The 16,847-nt window shown below is 39.6% G+C and overlaps 1 protein-coding gene across 1 annotated transcript in view; it reads right to left on the reverse strand.

Annotated features, from left to right (window-relative positions):
- Window positions 1-16,791, reverse strand: part of LOC119429271 (ovostatin-like) — a gene marked incomplete at its 3' end in the record, with an annotated part of 23,521 nt that extends 6,730 nt beyond the window's left edge. The window contains exons 1-8 of the mRNA XM_037696935.1: window positions 16,699-16,791; window positions 16,368-16,548; window positions 16,063-16,219; window positions 15,852-15,904; window positions 3,712-3,732; window positions 3,236-3,401; window positions 3,067-3,151; window positions 2,825-2,963 (exon numbers count right to left, since the gene is read on the reverse strand). Coding sequence (XP_037552863.1) covers window positions 2,825-2,963; window positions 3,067-3,151; window positions 3,236-3,401; window positions 3,712-3,732; window positions 15,852-15,904; window positions 16,063-16,219; window positions 16,368-16,548; window positions 16,699-16,784 — 888 coding nt within the window. The remainder of the gene's footprint in view (window positions 1-2,824; window positions 2,964-3,066; window positions 3,152-3,235; window positions 3,402-3,711; window positions 3,733-15,851; window positions 15,905-16,062; window positions 16,220-16,367; window positions 16,549-16,698) is intronic.
- Between the last annotated feature and the right edge of the window lie 56 nt (window positions 16,792-16,847).

Here is a 16,847-nt window from a genome sequence, read left to right on the forward strand (position 1 = left end):
CCCCCCCCCCCCCCCCCACACACACACACCCATCTCTCTGATCTGCTACAACTCTATGTCCCACCATGTTCCCTGAGGTCAGCGGACCAGTTGCTCCTCAGTTCCAGGAACTCGTCTTAAGCGCAGAGGTGACAGGGCCTTCTCTGTAACAGGACCAAGACTCTGGAACGAGTTACCTCTGCTTGTCAGGCAGACCCCCTCCCTCTCAGTTTTCAAGTCCCGTTTAAAAACTCACTACTATTCAGTAGCTTTCAACACCAGATGATCTGTGTTTGATCCTGTATGCTCCGCAGCTCACTTGCACTGAGCCCAACTGGGTTCATTGGGTAGAGGCCCTGGCCTCTCAGGTTGAGGCCTGATCAATAGGCACTTGCAGTTGAACCCTCAAATGAGTAAAAATCAAAGTGGTTTATAGGATATTATATAGGTGAGTTTCTGTTTGGTTTAATATGGGTTTTGATTGTTTTGAGAGTTTACTGGATCTTCTGCTGTTACTGTGAGTTATAACATATTGTGGGAATCCCAGGACAACAGTAGCGTTGTGTCATTCACACACTCAGTTCAGCTGAGCACAGCGTGAGCATGCTGGTAGGTAGTGGAACTTCCACGTTGCCTGACTCACTTGTGACCAGTGGTTAATTTGAGCCGGATCCTCCCGGAACAAGATCTGGGAACGCTCTCATTTTGACCCGTTCTGTTCCAGCAACTCTTTGTTCAGATCCGGCAGCTCCGCCCTTAAAAGTTCAAAGTCATCGTGCATTTTTAGTTTGATTATTTATTAAAAATACGAGAGGAGACGTTGCTTTTAGCTCGGCGGACCCAGTCTGTGGATGTTCCAGCCGCAGCACGTGCGGCGCACCAGCTACACACTCCTTCGAGGAGCAGGAGAGGAGCCTCTAGGTGTGGGGGGGTGAGGACGGAGGGACAGATTGTCACATTTACGCACAGAGACTCTACACAGAGTCCTTCTCTTCTCCTCCTCTCCAAATATTGTCCCTACTCAGTGGGACTGCGCACTGAAAAACACCCTCTCCCCTCCTCTCAGACCCTCGAAACAGAATCGATCATTTATTCAACAGAATAAATAAATGCCCTGTGGACAGTGCACGTTACGCACAAAAACGTCTCCAGACAGCTCTAGCGTGCGCACGACATCAGCAGTTGTCTGAACTCCTGTTACATTTCAGACATATTAAATAAAAAAAATCTTACTGTTAAAAAATAAATAAAAAAAATACAAAGAGTAATGTGTGATGTGTTATTCACATTATACATCACGTTTCAAAACAACGGCACTAATTTGTCAAAATAACAACAGCGATCAAAATGTAAAAAAGACAGTCCAATTTACTTTAATAAAAGATGGATGGATGGATGGATGGATGGACTGTCCTTAGTTGGACAGCAGAGAATTGAAGCCTTGCGGTGTTTCAAACGGTGCCAGAGACTGGAGCAGGAGCAGAGAAGAGTTCAGCTCAGAACCGTGAAGTGGGGGGGAGGGGGGTTTAGGACACCTGATGGAATCAGAGCTGCTCATTCATACACAACCTGCTGTTCTTCTCCAAAATAGTGATTTTATTAAGAGTTTACAAATGTACATAAATATTGATGTATAACAACCCGTTAAAATACACCAAAATGCAGGAAATGGCATCTCTGTTATTCAACATTTTCTGTTAGAGGACCCATATGTTCCCATACAATGTTGAAATTGGCTCTCTGTGTTTAACCCATCCACCCCCAGGTGTAGTGGTGGGCAACTATTGAGGGCACCCGGGGAGCACTTGGGGATAGTGTGTCCTGCTCGGAGACACCACGAGATGTGCAATGACTGGGGATCGAGTCTGGGACTTTCGGGTCCAGAGTCAGCTGCCCTACCTCTACCCCATCTTGCCCCCCTTATTACAAACGTGCTGCTTGCTGCTGTAGTGTTGTGTCACTCATGAACATGGGCTCAACAGAGAGTGAAGTCTGTCACAGAGGGCAGGGGAGTGATTCGTTCAGTGAACCAACTGCCAATTTGTGCAAGCGCACACAAAATACTGACACTGAAGAGTGATTTGTTTACAAAGTACATAGTACTGTGCTGGAAGTGGCACTGTGTACACTTGTGCATACTGCACAAATAAACTGCATGAACTGAAAGATCGAGTGAACTAGTCTTCTAAACAAAATATTTCAATGAACTGATTCTAGGAATCCAGTAATTAAAAAAGAACAGTACATTTAAAAGAATTGCCATCCCTTCACTGAACAGTCTTATCAGTGTTATGTTGCATTACATTCACCTACTTAAATAAAGTGTTGTTGCTTTTTACGATACCCTGATTTATTATTTTATAACACTACTTTTATTTTTAACTGCATTTTTACTGTAATTTATTGTTATTGTTATTTGTACTTTATATGATCCGTCTGGAACAGGTCTTTCTTGTAAAGGAGTCCTCGTGACTCAATGAGACTAGCCTGTATAAATAAAGGTGGAATGAAACCTTCAAAGTGAAGCTGCGCAGAAAAAATAAAATAAACACAGGTTATTATTCAAGCATGAGTTAGCAAAGTATGTAATAAGTGCTAGCAAGTAAGTAAGTAGTAGTAGTAATTAGGAAATGACTTTACTCTTAGTAGGACAATGGAGCACCAAACATTACAAGTATCTTTTCACACTACTTTCTCCAGTAAGAAGATAAAATAGTACTAAACAAGTTGCATGAAGTTTAAGATGTATACAGGATTAGGTTCAAGAAACAATGGATAAAAAAGGAGCGCAGAATCCCTCTGACATTTTAACCTAGAAAAACGTGAAAAATTGAACCGACTCTACCTCCTTTGTTTTTGTGTCGCATAGTGGAGTTGCTTCAAATTCTTCTGGGTGTCTTGATTGCATACCCAAATAATGGTACCTAAAAGGTCGGCACACTTTAACCGTAATACTTCCTGGCACTGGCTGTCCGTATGTGTACCTAATTAAATGAGAACATACCAGTAAGTCATTTATACATCAAAGAGAATGTAAATCAAATTTCTAAATTTATATTGTTTTGTAAGAAATAAACTTTTTCTTACTTTGCACATACTTCAGCATCAAATTCTTCTGATCCAATACTTACTTCATCTCTAACATTTATCGTTGTGGCAAATTTGGGCAAAACTGAAAAAAAAAGGTGGTTACTTTAGTATTTAGATATAACTAAAAAAATAATTTTTTTAATTTCTAAAAATATTACCAACTTACCATACTTTTCCACCTTGAAGCTGTGATGTGTTTTTCTTTCACCTACTGAGACAACGATTTTGTAAGTTCCTTCACGAGCCTCAGAGTTCAGGGAATAAGAAAGCTGTAGTATTTTGCTATTGGACGTTTCATTGAGCCACTGTCCAATCCTGTTGTCAAAGGGATCCTGTTCAAAGAGTAAAAATAATAAATAAAAACAAGAAGTGATAGTCTTTAAATGTTGAAATGAAGATTTTAATGTCTTCAGTTACAGTCCAGTAACAAACAAACATTTAGATACTATAATTTTAAATTTGCTAAATGCATGATGTATTAGAGACCAATGCCGTCCTTTCCTGCCCAGTCATGCACATTTTGTTATTAATATGTTATTTAACATGAGAACACATTTGATAAACATAGCTACATATACACATTGATGTATATGTTTAGGTGAATAACTTTCTGAACAACAAAAAGTTTGTATACTTTCTTACCTCCAGCTTGATGATGTTATACTGTGAGAAAAAATAAAAAAGAACTTTGTCAAACAAAGCCAAATTTTTATTATAAAAATGAAAATTTGAGAGCAAAGTCTCATTTCTGAAGTTTCTTATTTTCGTTAAACAAATCGTAGGATTGGAGGATATTCACATCCACATGAAAACTTTGAAGAATAAAATTTAAAAACTAAAACTTTTCTTTCTTTTTTTTTAAATAATTCAAACTTTAGTCCATTCTGACCCACTCAAATGACATGTAAGGAGTCCCAAAACAAGATTTTTTTTTTTTTTTAAATGAGTGGAGCAGAGGAAAAAAATCCCAAAAATATAATTCATGCCTCCTGCCTAGCCTACATCCCCAGACATAATAGATGACATGCTTGTATTAGTATTGCAGTTATTGTCTTTTTGTTTAACTTTTAATCACACCAGAACATTCATGTACTGTTTCACTTCAATGAGCAGTAAGGTATGGAGGATGGAATGTGACAAAATGAAATAAATAAATACATAACAATGAATGTAGCATTTAGTTTGTAAAAGCATCATTAAATCATTAAATAAACAATTCCATTATTAAATATACCATTAAATATACAATTAAATTATTAAATACACAACTAAATTATTTAGATTTATTCAATTATTTAATTTTGTCACATTCCACCATCGTGTGTTACCATGAAATTATGTTAACTGTCAGTCTCACTCATCAAACTCAGTGGGCGGGACTAACACTGAGCATGTGAAATCCATTGCTTCGGTCTGATGTCAGTTCAAACATGGCAGCTCCCTCCATGCTAAGGTGACCAGATTTCTGAAGTTAAATCTAGGGACATTTCCAGCTCAGAGACAAAAACAATTAAACGTTATCAACATGAAATTAAGAAACAGGGACATGTTTAAACAATAAAAATCAGATGTAACAGCAGGAATGTATCTCTCCACACTGTTAACATTTCCTAAGAGTAATAAAATAAATAAGGACAAATAGGTGAATAAGTGGTCAATTTGTCTTCACTTGTTGTGAGGAGCAGCCAATCAGGCATCAGGGTTAGGGTTAGTCCCGCCCACTTAGTTTGACAAGAGAGGCTGCCATTTAACATAATTTCATGGTGACACTGGAAGGCAAAATGTGACAAAATAAAATAAATAAATAAATCATGACATAAATAATTTAAAAGGTACATTTCTTTATTTAATGGTGTATTTAATAATTTAATTATATATTTAATTATTTAAGGCAGCACGGTGGCGCAACTGGTAGAGCTGCTGCCTCTCAGTGAGCAGGTCCTTGGTTCAAACCCCGGTCCAGGGGCCTTTCTGGGTGGAGTTTGCATGTTCTCTCCGTGCATGCGTGGGTTTTCTCCGGGTACTCCGGTTTCCTCCCACAGTCCAAAAACATGCATGTTAGGCTGATTGGTAACTCTGAATTGTCCCTAGGTGTGAGTGAGAGAGTGAATGGTTGTTTGTCTCTATGTGGCCCTGTGATGGACTTGCGACCTGTCCAGGGTGTACCCCGCCCCTCGCACAGTGATTGCTGGACATGGGCACCAGCGACCCCCGTGACCCAAAATGGAATAAACGGGTAAAGATAATGGATGGATTTAATTATTTAATGATGTATTTAATAACTAAATTATACATTTAATTGTCATATATGTATTATGTGTTTAAACCAGCCACTAGGGAGCACAAGTAGGCCAGTGTATCACTTATGCTGGTCCCAAGTCTGGGTAAATGGTGAGGGTTGTGTCAGGAATGGCATCCGATATAAAAAACTTTTGCCAAAACAATAATGCGAGTTCATAAAAGCGAAACCATACCGGATCGGTCAAAGCCCGGGTTAACAATGACTGCCACCGGTGCTGTTGACAAACAGGGTGCCGGCGGAAATTGTGCTACTGTTAGCCGAAGACCATGAGGAGGGAAATGTGTCAGGAGACAGAGGGCGAAGAGGAAAGTGAAGAATGTAGGACTTAGGGTTGCAACTCTAAATTTGGGGACAATGATAGGCAAAGGTAGAGAGCTGGAAGATGATGCAGAGAAGAAAGGTAGATTTTTTATGTGTCCAAGAGACCAAGTGGAAGGGCAGCAAGGCTCGCAGCATTGGAGAAGGGTTCAAACTGTTTTACCATGGTGTGGATAGAAAGAGGAATGGAGTAGGGGTGGTCCTAAAGGAGGAGTTGGCAAAGAATATAGTGGAGGTGAAGAGCATGTCAGATAGGATGATGTGCCTGAAGGTAGAAGTAGAAGGTCTGATGCTAAACAACGTCAGTGGTTATGCTCCACGGGTTGGATGTGATGAGGAGGAGAAAGATACATTTTGGAAAGATCTGGATGAAGTGATAGAGAGTATTCCCAGGGAGGAGAGAGTGGTGATTGGAGCAGACCTGAATGGACATGCTGGTGAAGGAAACAGAGGGGATGAGGAAATGATGGGTAGGTTTGGTGTCAAGGAAAGAAACCAAGAAGGACAGATGGTGGTGGATTTTGCCAAGAGAATGGAAATGGCTATAGTCAATACCTATTTCCAAAAGATGGAAGAACAATAGTGACCTATAAAAGTGGAAGGAGTACGCAGGTCGACTACATTCTGTGTAGAAGGGGAAACCTGAGGGAGATTGGAGACTGTAAGGTTGTGTCAGGGGAGTGCGTGGCCATACAGCATTATATGGTTGTGTGGAGAATGACTGTTGTTGTGAAGAAGAGAAAAAGAGTAAAATCAGAGAAGAAGACCAAATGGTGGAAGATGAAGAAGGAAGAATGTTGTGAGAAATTCAGAGAGGAGCTGTTAAAGGCTCTGGGTGGTAAGAAAGAGCGTCCAAATGACTGGGCTACTACAGCAACAGTAATTAGAGAGACAGGTAGGAAGGTACTTGGTGTGTCATCTGGACAGAGTATGGATGATAAGGAAACCTGGTGGTGGAACAGTGAAGTGCAGGACGCCATTCAAAGAAAGAGATTAACTAAGAAGAAATATGACAGTGAGAGGACTGAAGAGAGGAGACAGGAATATAAGGAGATGGGATGTAGAGCAAAGAGGTATGTAGCTAAGGCAAAGCAGAGGGCATACGATGAGTTGTATGGGAGACTGGACACTAAAGAGGGTGAGAAGGACTTGTACCGATTGGCAAGACAGAAGGATCAGGCTGGAAAGGATGTGCAGCAGGTTAGGCTTATTAAAGATAGGAATGGTAATGTTCTAACAAGTGAGGAGAGTGTGATGGGAAGATGGAAGGAGTACTTTGAGGAGCTAATGAATGAAGAAAATGAAAGAGAAAGAAGAGTAGAGGTCATAGAAACTGTGGACCAGGAAGTGGGAAAGATTAGTGAGGGTTAAGTCTGGAAAGCTCTGAAAAGAATGAAGAAGGGGAAGGTAGTAGGACCTGAGGTCATACCAGTGGAGGTTTGGAAATGCCTTGGAGAGATGGCAGTGAGGTTTTTGACTCAAATATTCAATGGCATATTTGAGGGTGAGAAAATGCCTCAGGAATGGAGAAGAAGTGTGCTGGTGCCCATTTTTAAGAACAAGGGTGATGTACAGAGTTGTAGCAACTACAGGGGAATTAAGTTGATGACCCACACGATGAAGATCTTGGAGAGAGTTGTGGAAGCAAGACTTAGATGAGAGTTGACTATTTGTGAGCAGCAGTATGGTTTCATGCCAAGAAAAAGCACAACAGATCCATCTTTGCTTTGAGGATGATGATGGAGAAGTATAGAGAGGGTCAGAAAGAACTCCATTGTGTCTTTGTGGATTTAGAAAAAGCATATGCCAGAGTACCAAGGGAGGAGGTGTGGTATTGCATGAGTAAATCTGGAGTGGCTGAAAAGTATGTTAGACTGTGTTGGATTTGATATCTTTTATATCTTTTTATATCTTTTGACAAGCCTTGACATTTCTCTGATGATGTGAAATGATGCATTTTCTACAAGGTGTGTGCGTGTCTGAATTAAAGGGTTTGAACTATATTTACAGGCCTGCATTAATTCTAAAGTGTTTACTTCATGTTATATATAATCTCACAAGTGCTAAGGATAATCATACACTAATTACTTCATGTTATATATAATCTCACAAGTGCTAAGGATACACACTGCTCACACATTGATTAACATAAATAACGCTAAATCACAACATTCATATACTTTATACTTAACATAGGTTGAGTATTTATGCTCTCACGTTAATAATAGTTCAGTCACACAGAAAACGTGTTTTAAAACTCTATACAGACGAAAACCAGAGTAAGTGTCCTGCGTTCCAAAACAAAGCTCGTAAATCAACCCTTATCAGTAGAAGAGTGAGCCGAAGGCTATCTGCGGCCTTCGGAGGTTACCATGGAGATAAGATCTGCTCTTGAGTGGCTGAACATGGTGTCACTCGGATCATCAAGAGGTTTTGACATCCAATCACAAGTCTGTCTGAACCCGAAAGGGCAGGACATGAGAAATCTATAAATCTCGCTCAGACACAAAGTTTGGTTGAACAAACACGAGGCTGATTGACCAGGCAAGGTTCACTCTGACTTTGTTCCTCAGACTGCATTCTGATTACATGTAATATTTGCATACTTTAACTTTGTCTCAATTAAATCTTTAATACTAAGGTGAAGTGCTCCTGAAATTCTGTGCTCGGGTCATTTGAACACCCCAAAACCTTTCAACTGGTACAGGACATGTATGAGGACAGCAGGACAGTGGTGAGATGTGCTGTAGGAGTGACAGATAGCTTCAAGGTGGAGGTGGGATTGCATCAAGGATCGGCTCTGAGCCCCTTCTTGTTTGCTCTGGTGATGGACTGACTAACAGACGAGGTCAGGCAAGAATCCCCATGGATGATGATGTTTGCTGATGACATTGTGATCTGTGGTGAGAACATGGAACAGGTGGAAGAGAACTTGGAGATGTGGAGGTATGTACTTGAAAGAAGAGGAATGAAAGTCAGCCGTGGTAAGACAGTATATGTGTGTGAATGAGAGGGAGGAGGTGGAACAGTGAGGCTACAAGGAGCAGAGGTCACAAAGGTGCAGGACTTCACGGACTTGGGGTTCACTGTCCAGGGAAATGGGGAATGTGGTAAAGAAGTGAAAAAGAGTCCAGGCAGGATGGAGTGGATGGAGAAAAGATTCAGGAGTGATTTGTGACAAAAGGGTGTCAGCAAAGGTCAATGGAAAAGTTTTCAAGACATTGGTGAGACCAGCTATGTTGTATGGTCTGGAGACAGTGGCATTGACAAAAAGACAGGAGAAAAAACTGGAAGTGGCAGAAATGAAGATGTTGAGGTTCTCCTAAGGAGTGACAAGGATGGATAAGATTAGGAATGAGATCATCAGAGGTACAGCCCAGGTTGAACAACTGGGAGATAAAGTTAGGGAGGCCAGACTGAGATGGTTTGGACATGTCCAGAGGAGGGACCGTGGGTATATTGGTAGAAGGATGTTAGAAATGCAGCTGCCAGGAAAAATACAAAGAGGAAGGCCAAAGAGGAGATATATGGATGCAGTTAGAGAGGACATGAAGGTAGTTGGAGTGAGGACAGAGGATGCAGAGGACAGAGAGAGATGGAGGAGGATGACTCGCTGTGGCGACCCCTGAAGAGGGAAAAGCCGAAAGAAGAAGAAGCTGTATTATCCATCCATCCATCCATTATCTTTACCCACTTATTCCATTTTGGGTCACGGGGGTCGCTGGTGCTCATGTCCAGCAATCACTGTGCGAGGGGCGGGGTACACCCTGGACGGGTTGCAAGTCCATCACAGGGCCACATAGAGACAAACGAGACAAACAACCATTCACTCTCTCATTCACACCTAGGGACAATTTAGAGTTACCAATCAGCCTAACATGCATGTTTTTGTTCTGTGGGAGGACACCGGAGTAACAGGAGAAAACCCATGCATGCACAGAGAGAACATGCAAACTCCACCCAGAAAGGCTCCAGGACCGTGATTTGAACCGGGGACCTGCTCGCTGAGAGGCAGCAGCTCTACCAGTTGCGCCACCGTGCTGCCCAAACTGTATTATGTATTTATTTATTTCATTTTGTCACATTCTGTCCTCCATACAGGGGTTAGAAGTGCTCTGCAACTAAGTCGCACATGCACACGATGGCATATATTTCACTCATGCGCGGCCAAACGGCATACTTCTATTAACAACAATGGTGCTGGAGTACAACATCCTGTTTTACTTAAAGTTATATTAAGCAATAAACTGACCTCATCATTAGTCCACACAAAGCTTTTTCCACTAGACATGGTTTCCACTCTCCAAATAAATATTTACATTCTACATACAGGATTCAAGTGCCAGCGTACATGGGCATTAGGTGGAGGTGCAAAATTCAGTGTGCCAGCTAATGACTCGGCATGGCAACTACAGTGGACTCGGGGAATTTCTGCTGTTCCATGAAAACACAGAATGTAGTCCGCGTAAATGAGGATTTTTTCCCCCCCGAATCAACATCTGAAAAACACTGTGTCTGTGTAAATGAGGCCTAACAAAAACACTCTCTTGCATAGAACAAAGCAAAAACTCTTTATGACGACAAATAATCTAAAGCTATTTTTTTTACTTTAATGAACTGTCAACAATACAAAAGCAACTCTTGAAAAACATGAAAAATATGCATCAGGTAAGTGTTTGAGAAAAATTTACCCTGATATACTTTGAACATTGTAAGAAAAGTCCATTCCTCCAAGTGTCCATCACTGGGATGTTTGGAGGCCTGATAAGCATTGATTGCTATGTCCTCTAGTCCAGGTGTTCCCAAACTTTTCCATGCCATGGCCCACCAAACAGCATTAGCTTCTGGCCGAGGCCCCCCTCGCAAACCCACAAACAATGTTACAGAATATGTAAAGAAACATCAACTTTTACAATGTTTTAATTTTATTCACTATATTCAATTAATTATTACAACTGCTGAGCATAAAAATGTTATCAACTAATATGTTTAAACAATTGATTATATTCCCACTGAAAAAAAATTTTTTTTTCAACAAACTATTGACCAAAAGAACAAAAGAAATCTAACCGCTCTCTCAAGCGTGTTTATCTGGAAATGACAGATACAGATTGCTCTAGTGGGCAATTTTTATCATTATTGTAGGAGCCATTTATCTTGTTTTTTTGTGTTTATCTCCACTAGGGGGTGTATTTCATTTTGTGCACTGAAAATGTCAGAAGAGGAAGGTGGTTACTTAAGGGCAGGTGTGATTCTGTGTTGCTAATGAGATGGGGCAAACAGTTTTTTATTGTGCTTAGTTGAGAGTTAGTGCAGATTTATTTGTTTCTAAATGGAAATGTCAATGTAAATAGATACTGTGAAGGAACTAAATTACTTTATGATTTAAAGTTGAAATGAAGATCTGCATAATCTTGATTGAGCGCACGTAAAACCAAAGCCTTCCAGGAATAACAGCAACAAGTAGCCTAAAATATAGCATTTTAGCCGCTACAATTATTATTACAATTTTTTTTTTTTTTTTTGCTGATTTTTTATCTTCTTCTCACCAGCTTATGGAGCCCCCGCCCTGGTGGCCCCCACTTTGAAAAGCACTGCTCTAGTCAAGGCCGGCCCTTCGCATAAGCAGACTAAGTGGCTGCTTAGGGCCCCGTGGCCACTAGGGGGCCCCCTAAGTGGAATTGATATTTTATTTTATTTTTTAGTAATGACTGATTTCTATATGATTTTATTACACACAATTTCATTATAAAGTTGTGATTTTTCTTTTAAACAACAATATATATGTAACCAGGTGGTTTATTAGTTTCAAAATAGTGTTTATGTAGAAGTATTTGTAAATTCCCACCCATGTTGGGCCCATAAAGCACCTACGCCCCAGGCCATTTCCCCACGAGAGAAGTGAGTCAAAGAGAGGAGCAGCTTGTTCTGCTGGAAGTTACATTTTAAACTCTGATAAAGTTGTTAAATCTGAATGGAAACAGCATTACCCTGTCTGAAGTTTATATGGGCTGAGTTTTTATAAGATATTAGTTTCAGTGCGTGAGCGAGGAATCCTTGATAAAACTAGCTTTGTTAGGAAAAGTCAACCACTCAGTAACAAGTCATGCACAATTTATAACTTGTTAGGATTATTAGGATTATTTACTGAGCCCAACAACTCACATAGCAACAACATTAATCACAAAATGTCATACTGCATAGAGTTAGCCACTGGCCGCAGCCTACAACACTTGACGCAGAGCATGCACGTGAAATCAGAGGCCAAAAAATAAAAAACGAACAGAAATGGTTTAGTGAAAAGGTAGTTATACATTTTATGACGAGGGCCACGCTGTTAAGAAACATTTTTTATACAGAGAGCAGGTGTCTTGAAACAGGACAGCAGATGAGTAACAAAGTGCACAGCTCTGTGCTGTTTATTTCAGTCACCAACACACACGTGTAATGTGTGTGTGCATTAAAACCATCTAGCATTTCATGTCATGGGTATAGCAACTCTGATTTTAGAAGAATATAATGCAACATTCTGTTATAGTTTACACTGTATAGTTTTTATACTGTAAAATTAAAAATACTCAAGTGTTAAATGTTTTCTCTTTTACCTTCAGAAATGCAGTTACACTGTATTCCTGCTGTGCAGCCTACTGGAAGTTCTGGGTCAGCTGGTGATGAGATGAGGTATCTGAGAAGACTCAGTGGGATTTATAGCTGAATTGTTGTTTTGTGTAGATGTGAGTTAGATTTTAATTAATAGTAATTGTTCTTACTCAGACTGACATCACCATCAAAAGAGAAGCTGTCCTTAAAGCTCTGATCATCTACCTAGGTGAATATGTGGAGCATCTTTTGAAAGAACACCAGGTGAGAAGATATGATGCCCTACACGAGCAACATCCACAGACCTTTCTTGTGCTTGAAATGCAACATTGCACTGGATATTTTTCCTTCTCCTTGTTATAGACTCCTCTTTTTTTGTCTATTAAATTTGGACTCAAACTGAAGTGATATCATGCCAGAGTGGGAGAAACAAATATATATTTTGATGACTCTTTGATCTTTATTGTAGCAACTACATTCATTTTAACTGGGGGAGTGGTGGCGCAGAGGTTTCAAGATGGGCCTGTGATTGGAAAGTCGCAGGTTCAACTGCCAGTACCGTCAACATCAAAATGTGGGTGGAAAGGGTGAAACACCCACACCTGCCTCCACCCTAATTCCCCTGACCCTGGGCCCCTGAGCAAGGCCCTTAACCCCCACCATCTGCTCCCTAAACATTCTCTCTTGAAAATGAGTTCTCGTGACTCATTGAGACTACCTGGATAAATAAAGGCTCAATGAAAAAAGAATGAACTGAGAACTCTTCTTGTTGTAATCTAGCTGGTAAATTGTCCAGAGTTTCAAAAAGTAAAGAGACTGTTAGACTGTTGTGCTTTGGCAGTTCTCTGCACTCTTTTACTATTTTAGTGTCCTCATTTCTTGATTTTGGTGTGTTTGCAGGATGTGCCGAAGAATGATCAACTGCATCTGGCACCCATGGCGATCTTTGTCACTGGGAGAGAGGATCCTTTCCATTAACACAAAGACATCAAGATAATCATCGATGGAACACAGGTCCTCAGTGAAGTGTCTTTTGTTGTTACAACAGCTGTTGTCATGTTCTTCAGGCTCATATACTCAACCTAAAATATCCAAAAATCTACAGGACACTCTTGGTGTACGACACACTTGAAAAGCCAAGGGGCTGGACCTTCTCCACCCGTATGTTTGAAAGTTATGGAACTGACAATAATTCCTACTGAAATAATGCTAACTATTATTAAATAACATATTTTCCACTGACCATTCTGAAAAGGAGATATTAGTTGATTTTGTTTGAGGAAGAATATCTAATTGTCCTTTCTCTCCATTTAGGGATATATGTTGTAAAGTTGAGTTATTTGTAACTTCATGGAGTAAGTTCTTTGAGTTTCAGAGTATTTAGTTTGTTTCTCTTCAGCAGGTTTGACAAGGACAAAATGTGCCCATTCCAAAGACTGTTAGCTAATCTGCACACGTGCCCATTCCAAAGACTGTTAGCTAATCTGCACACATATTTTGGTTGTTGTTTTTTTCTTTTGTTACTTTTAGTACCACTTGATGTTAAGTGACATGTGGCAGACTCAAGGCCCGTGGGCCAAATCTGGCCCACCATAACCATTTCTGTGGCTCTCTACACCCTAGAGGGCCACAGAGACAGAACTTCAAGATAACAGTTGTGAACTTCAATATCACTTTATCAGTCAAATCAATCAGTTTTTATGTTTATTATGCCAAATTAATCTAATATAAAATATTTAATTTTTAGAAGTAGTCATCAAATGCAGAGAAAGTTATATTTTATCAGTTTGTTAATAGGACATTTTATCAATACTATATTATACAATAATTTATGTTAGGTGGATGAATGATCTGATCATCTGACTGTTGATTGCAGTAATCCACATTATTAGCAGAAATAAAGGGCCCAAACCAATTTTCGCTTAGGGCCCCATGAAGGCTTGGGCCGGCCCTGGCTCTAGTTAACCCAATTCCACACTATTGTTATAGCGTTGTAGTAAATTAATGACACCAAGTTAAAGTTCACTTTGCCAATCCTGAAAAAAAAACAAAAACATATTTACAGTTCTTTGCTTAGAATATACCATCTGTTTTAATACTTGTTTTTATATACTGGTTTTCTGATCTTGTGTATTTTTGTGGCAGTATTGCATCATCACATACAGGCCTGGCATAGCTACTACAACGGTTTGGGTCATTTGGTGAGTTTATGTGCGGATCAAAATATTTCTGGAAACTTTACTGCTGCTAACAAGAGTAATATTAGAAACAATAAATGAAATGTCATTTTGGAAAGTGTCTCAGTGTACAAGACCTTAGGTAACGATGCTTTTATCTCTTGGAAAACTGACAGTAAATACATTATGTTATTAGTCATTTTTCAATTTAATTTCAAAATCCTATCTAGACCACAAAGTTAATGCTTCATGACCAACAGTAGGGTTACACCCCTAAATTTGTGAAGCACTGGCCTAAAGTAGGGCATTAACAGAGTACTCGAGTAATCTACACATCGATTGCTAGGACCTCTATCGAGGTTAAAAATGTAACGTCGAGTATCCGTAGTGACGTCATATTATGTGACCACCGTATGACCGTAGGGGCGGTGTTGTACTGTTGCAGGTCACAGAGTTTAGTGTAACACCGGGTCTAATCCACCGTCCATCCACTGTTTTAAGTTTCGTTTCTGACGTGCTGCATGTTTCTTCACGTTTGTAGTTTAATAATAATAACTAATAGTTTAGTTTTTCCTGTGACTTATTTGCAGTATGATAAATGGTAGGAGCATAATATACGCTCCCAATGTTTTGTTGGTCATTTTTTTGTAAATAATTACCTTTTATTTCGGTTTTATTTATTTATTTATTTTTGTATTTTGAGATCTATGATGTCATCAAATACTCGAGTTCTGCTCGGGTTTTATTATGTTAATGTCGAGTTTAAAATTTATATACTTGTTCAACCCCTAAAGGGTTTTTTAAAAGGCCTAAAGCCTTTTAAAATATTCTGATTTCAGAAGAAAAAAAAAACACAACTTCACTAAGTACTTTCTCTCCAGACTCAGAGATCCATATTTTTTGTTAAAGTCAATGTTGTAAAATAGACACAAAATATGAGTTGCTAAAAACACACAAGAAAAAAAATTCAGCAACAACAGAACACGTTGATCTAAACAGGCTCTTGGTTATTGATTCTTCAGAGGAAGCTAATCAGCTGTAGATTAGTAAAGAGCATGAGCTTTGGTAACTGATGCTGTTCATCTGCACAACTTTTGTTTAGCTCCACCTGATGGGACCAGACTAAGGAATGTCACTGAGATACAGGCGTTCATTTCTAGGCATGTTTTACTGCTAAACTTCTGATAAAAGGATTAAAGACCCAATACTTTCTTTTCTTGTTCCTTTATGGTAAATTATGCATGTTCATAACTATACGCAACACTCTACAAACACATGTTGTAGTTCACTGGGGGGAATCCTGCACAGTTCCTTTATTGCATGTCATTGTTCATATCATTTATGCTGTAAAACATTGGTTTAAAAATGGAACATGAAATACTCACCAGCTCATTGGCAAGTCTTAACTTGGAGTCCAGTGTGACAACTCTGAAATGCACTGATGATTACAAAAAAAACAAAAACAACACTATTGACATGCTGAACTTAGGACTTTTCAGTAAACAAATGATTAGAAGTAAACCATTTAAATTAGAAGCTCTGGTCTACAAGTACTGTTAACGGTTTGTTGCAGAAGAAGCCACAGCTCATAGTTACCCGTCTGTCCAGGGAGGTAGATGGGTTTATCCGTTTGGATAAAAGTTTTTGGTTGATAGGCTTTGATCATGACTTTTCTGGCTTCTTTTGAGTGAAATGTGTTTCCTCGTACCTCCACCTCAAATGTCTGCACCTCTTCATTTGTTACTAAAGGAACCTGTGACAGAAAGAACTTTAAAACTTTTCAGATCGCCATTACAGCTGATCACAAAATGTCTGTTTTCTCAGTCTTACAGAATATTTGAATATTACATTTTAAATGTATTTCTTGACATAACAGATGCAAGACCATTGTGAGTGTTAACCTGAAACTGAATGCAGTCATGAAACTCTGTGCTGGAGGTCTTCTCATACAGAGTTGTGTTCTTGTCTTGGGACCTCAAAGTGACAGTCATAGCCAACATTTCATTGGGCTCCAAGAGGTTCACACAGAATTTAGTCTCAGCTCCAGCCTCAAGAACTGCAGGTATGGTCACCATGTAATGTCTACAGGGAAAAAACTCACACGAGTTACGTCACTCGCCTGATTTGACATTGAAACACAAATCTGTGTTCAGTTTATACACTTGTTTAAAACATAAACTGTAAATATTCTCTTGTATTAATACTTTTATTAATATTTGATTTAAAACTTACGGTACTGTAGCTGGTTGAGCAACAGATATCCCACACCAAAGGACACAAAGGATCCATGTCCACATCTGACTCGCAGGGCGACCCATGACTGACTGCAATGATCTGCAAAGTAAACATCTGTTATATAGACTGCAGACAGCAGGAGCACC

Source organism: Nematolebias whitei, unplaced genomic scaffold (genome assembly GCF_014905685.2).
Source record: "Nematolebias whitei isolate Nwh7 unplaced genomic scaffold, NemWhi1 Nwh_scaf_277, whole genome shotgun sequence".
Taxonomy (NCBI): domain Eukaryota; kingdom Metazoa; phylum Chordata; class Actinopteri; order Cyprinodontiformes; family Rivulidae; genus Nematolebias; species Nematolebias whitei.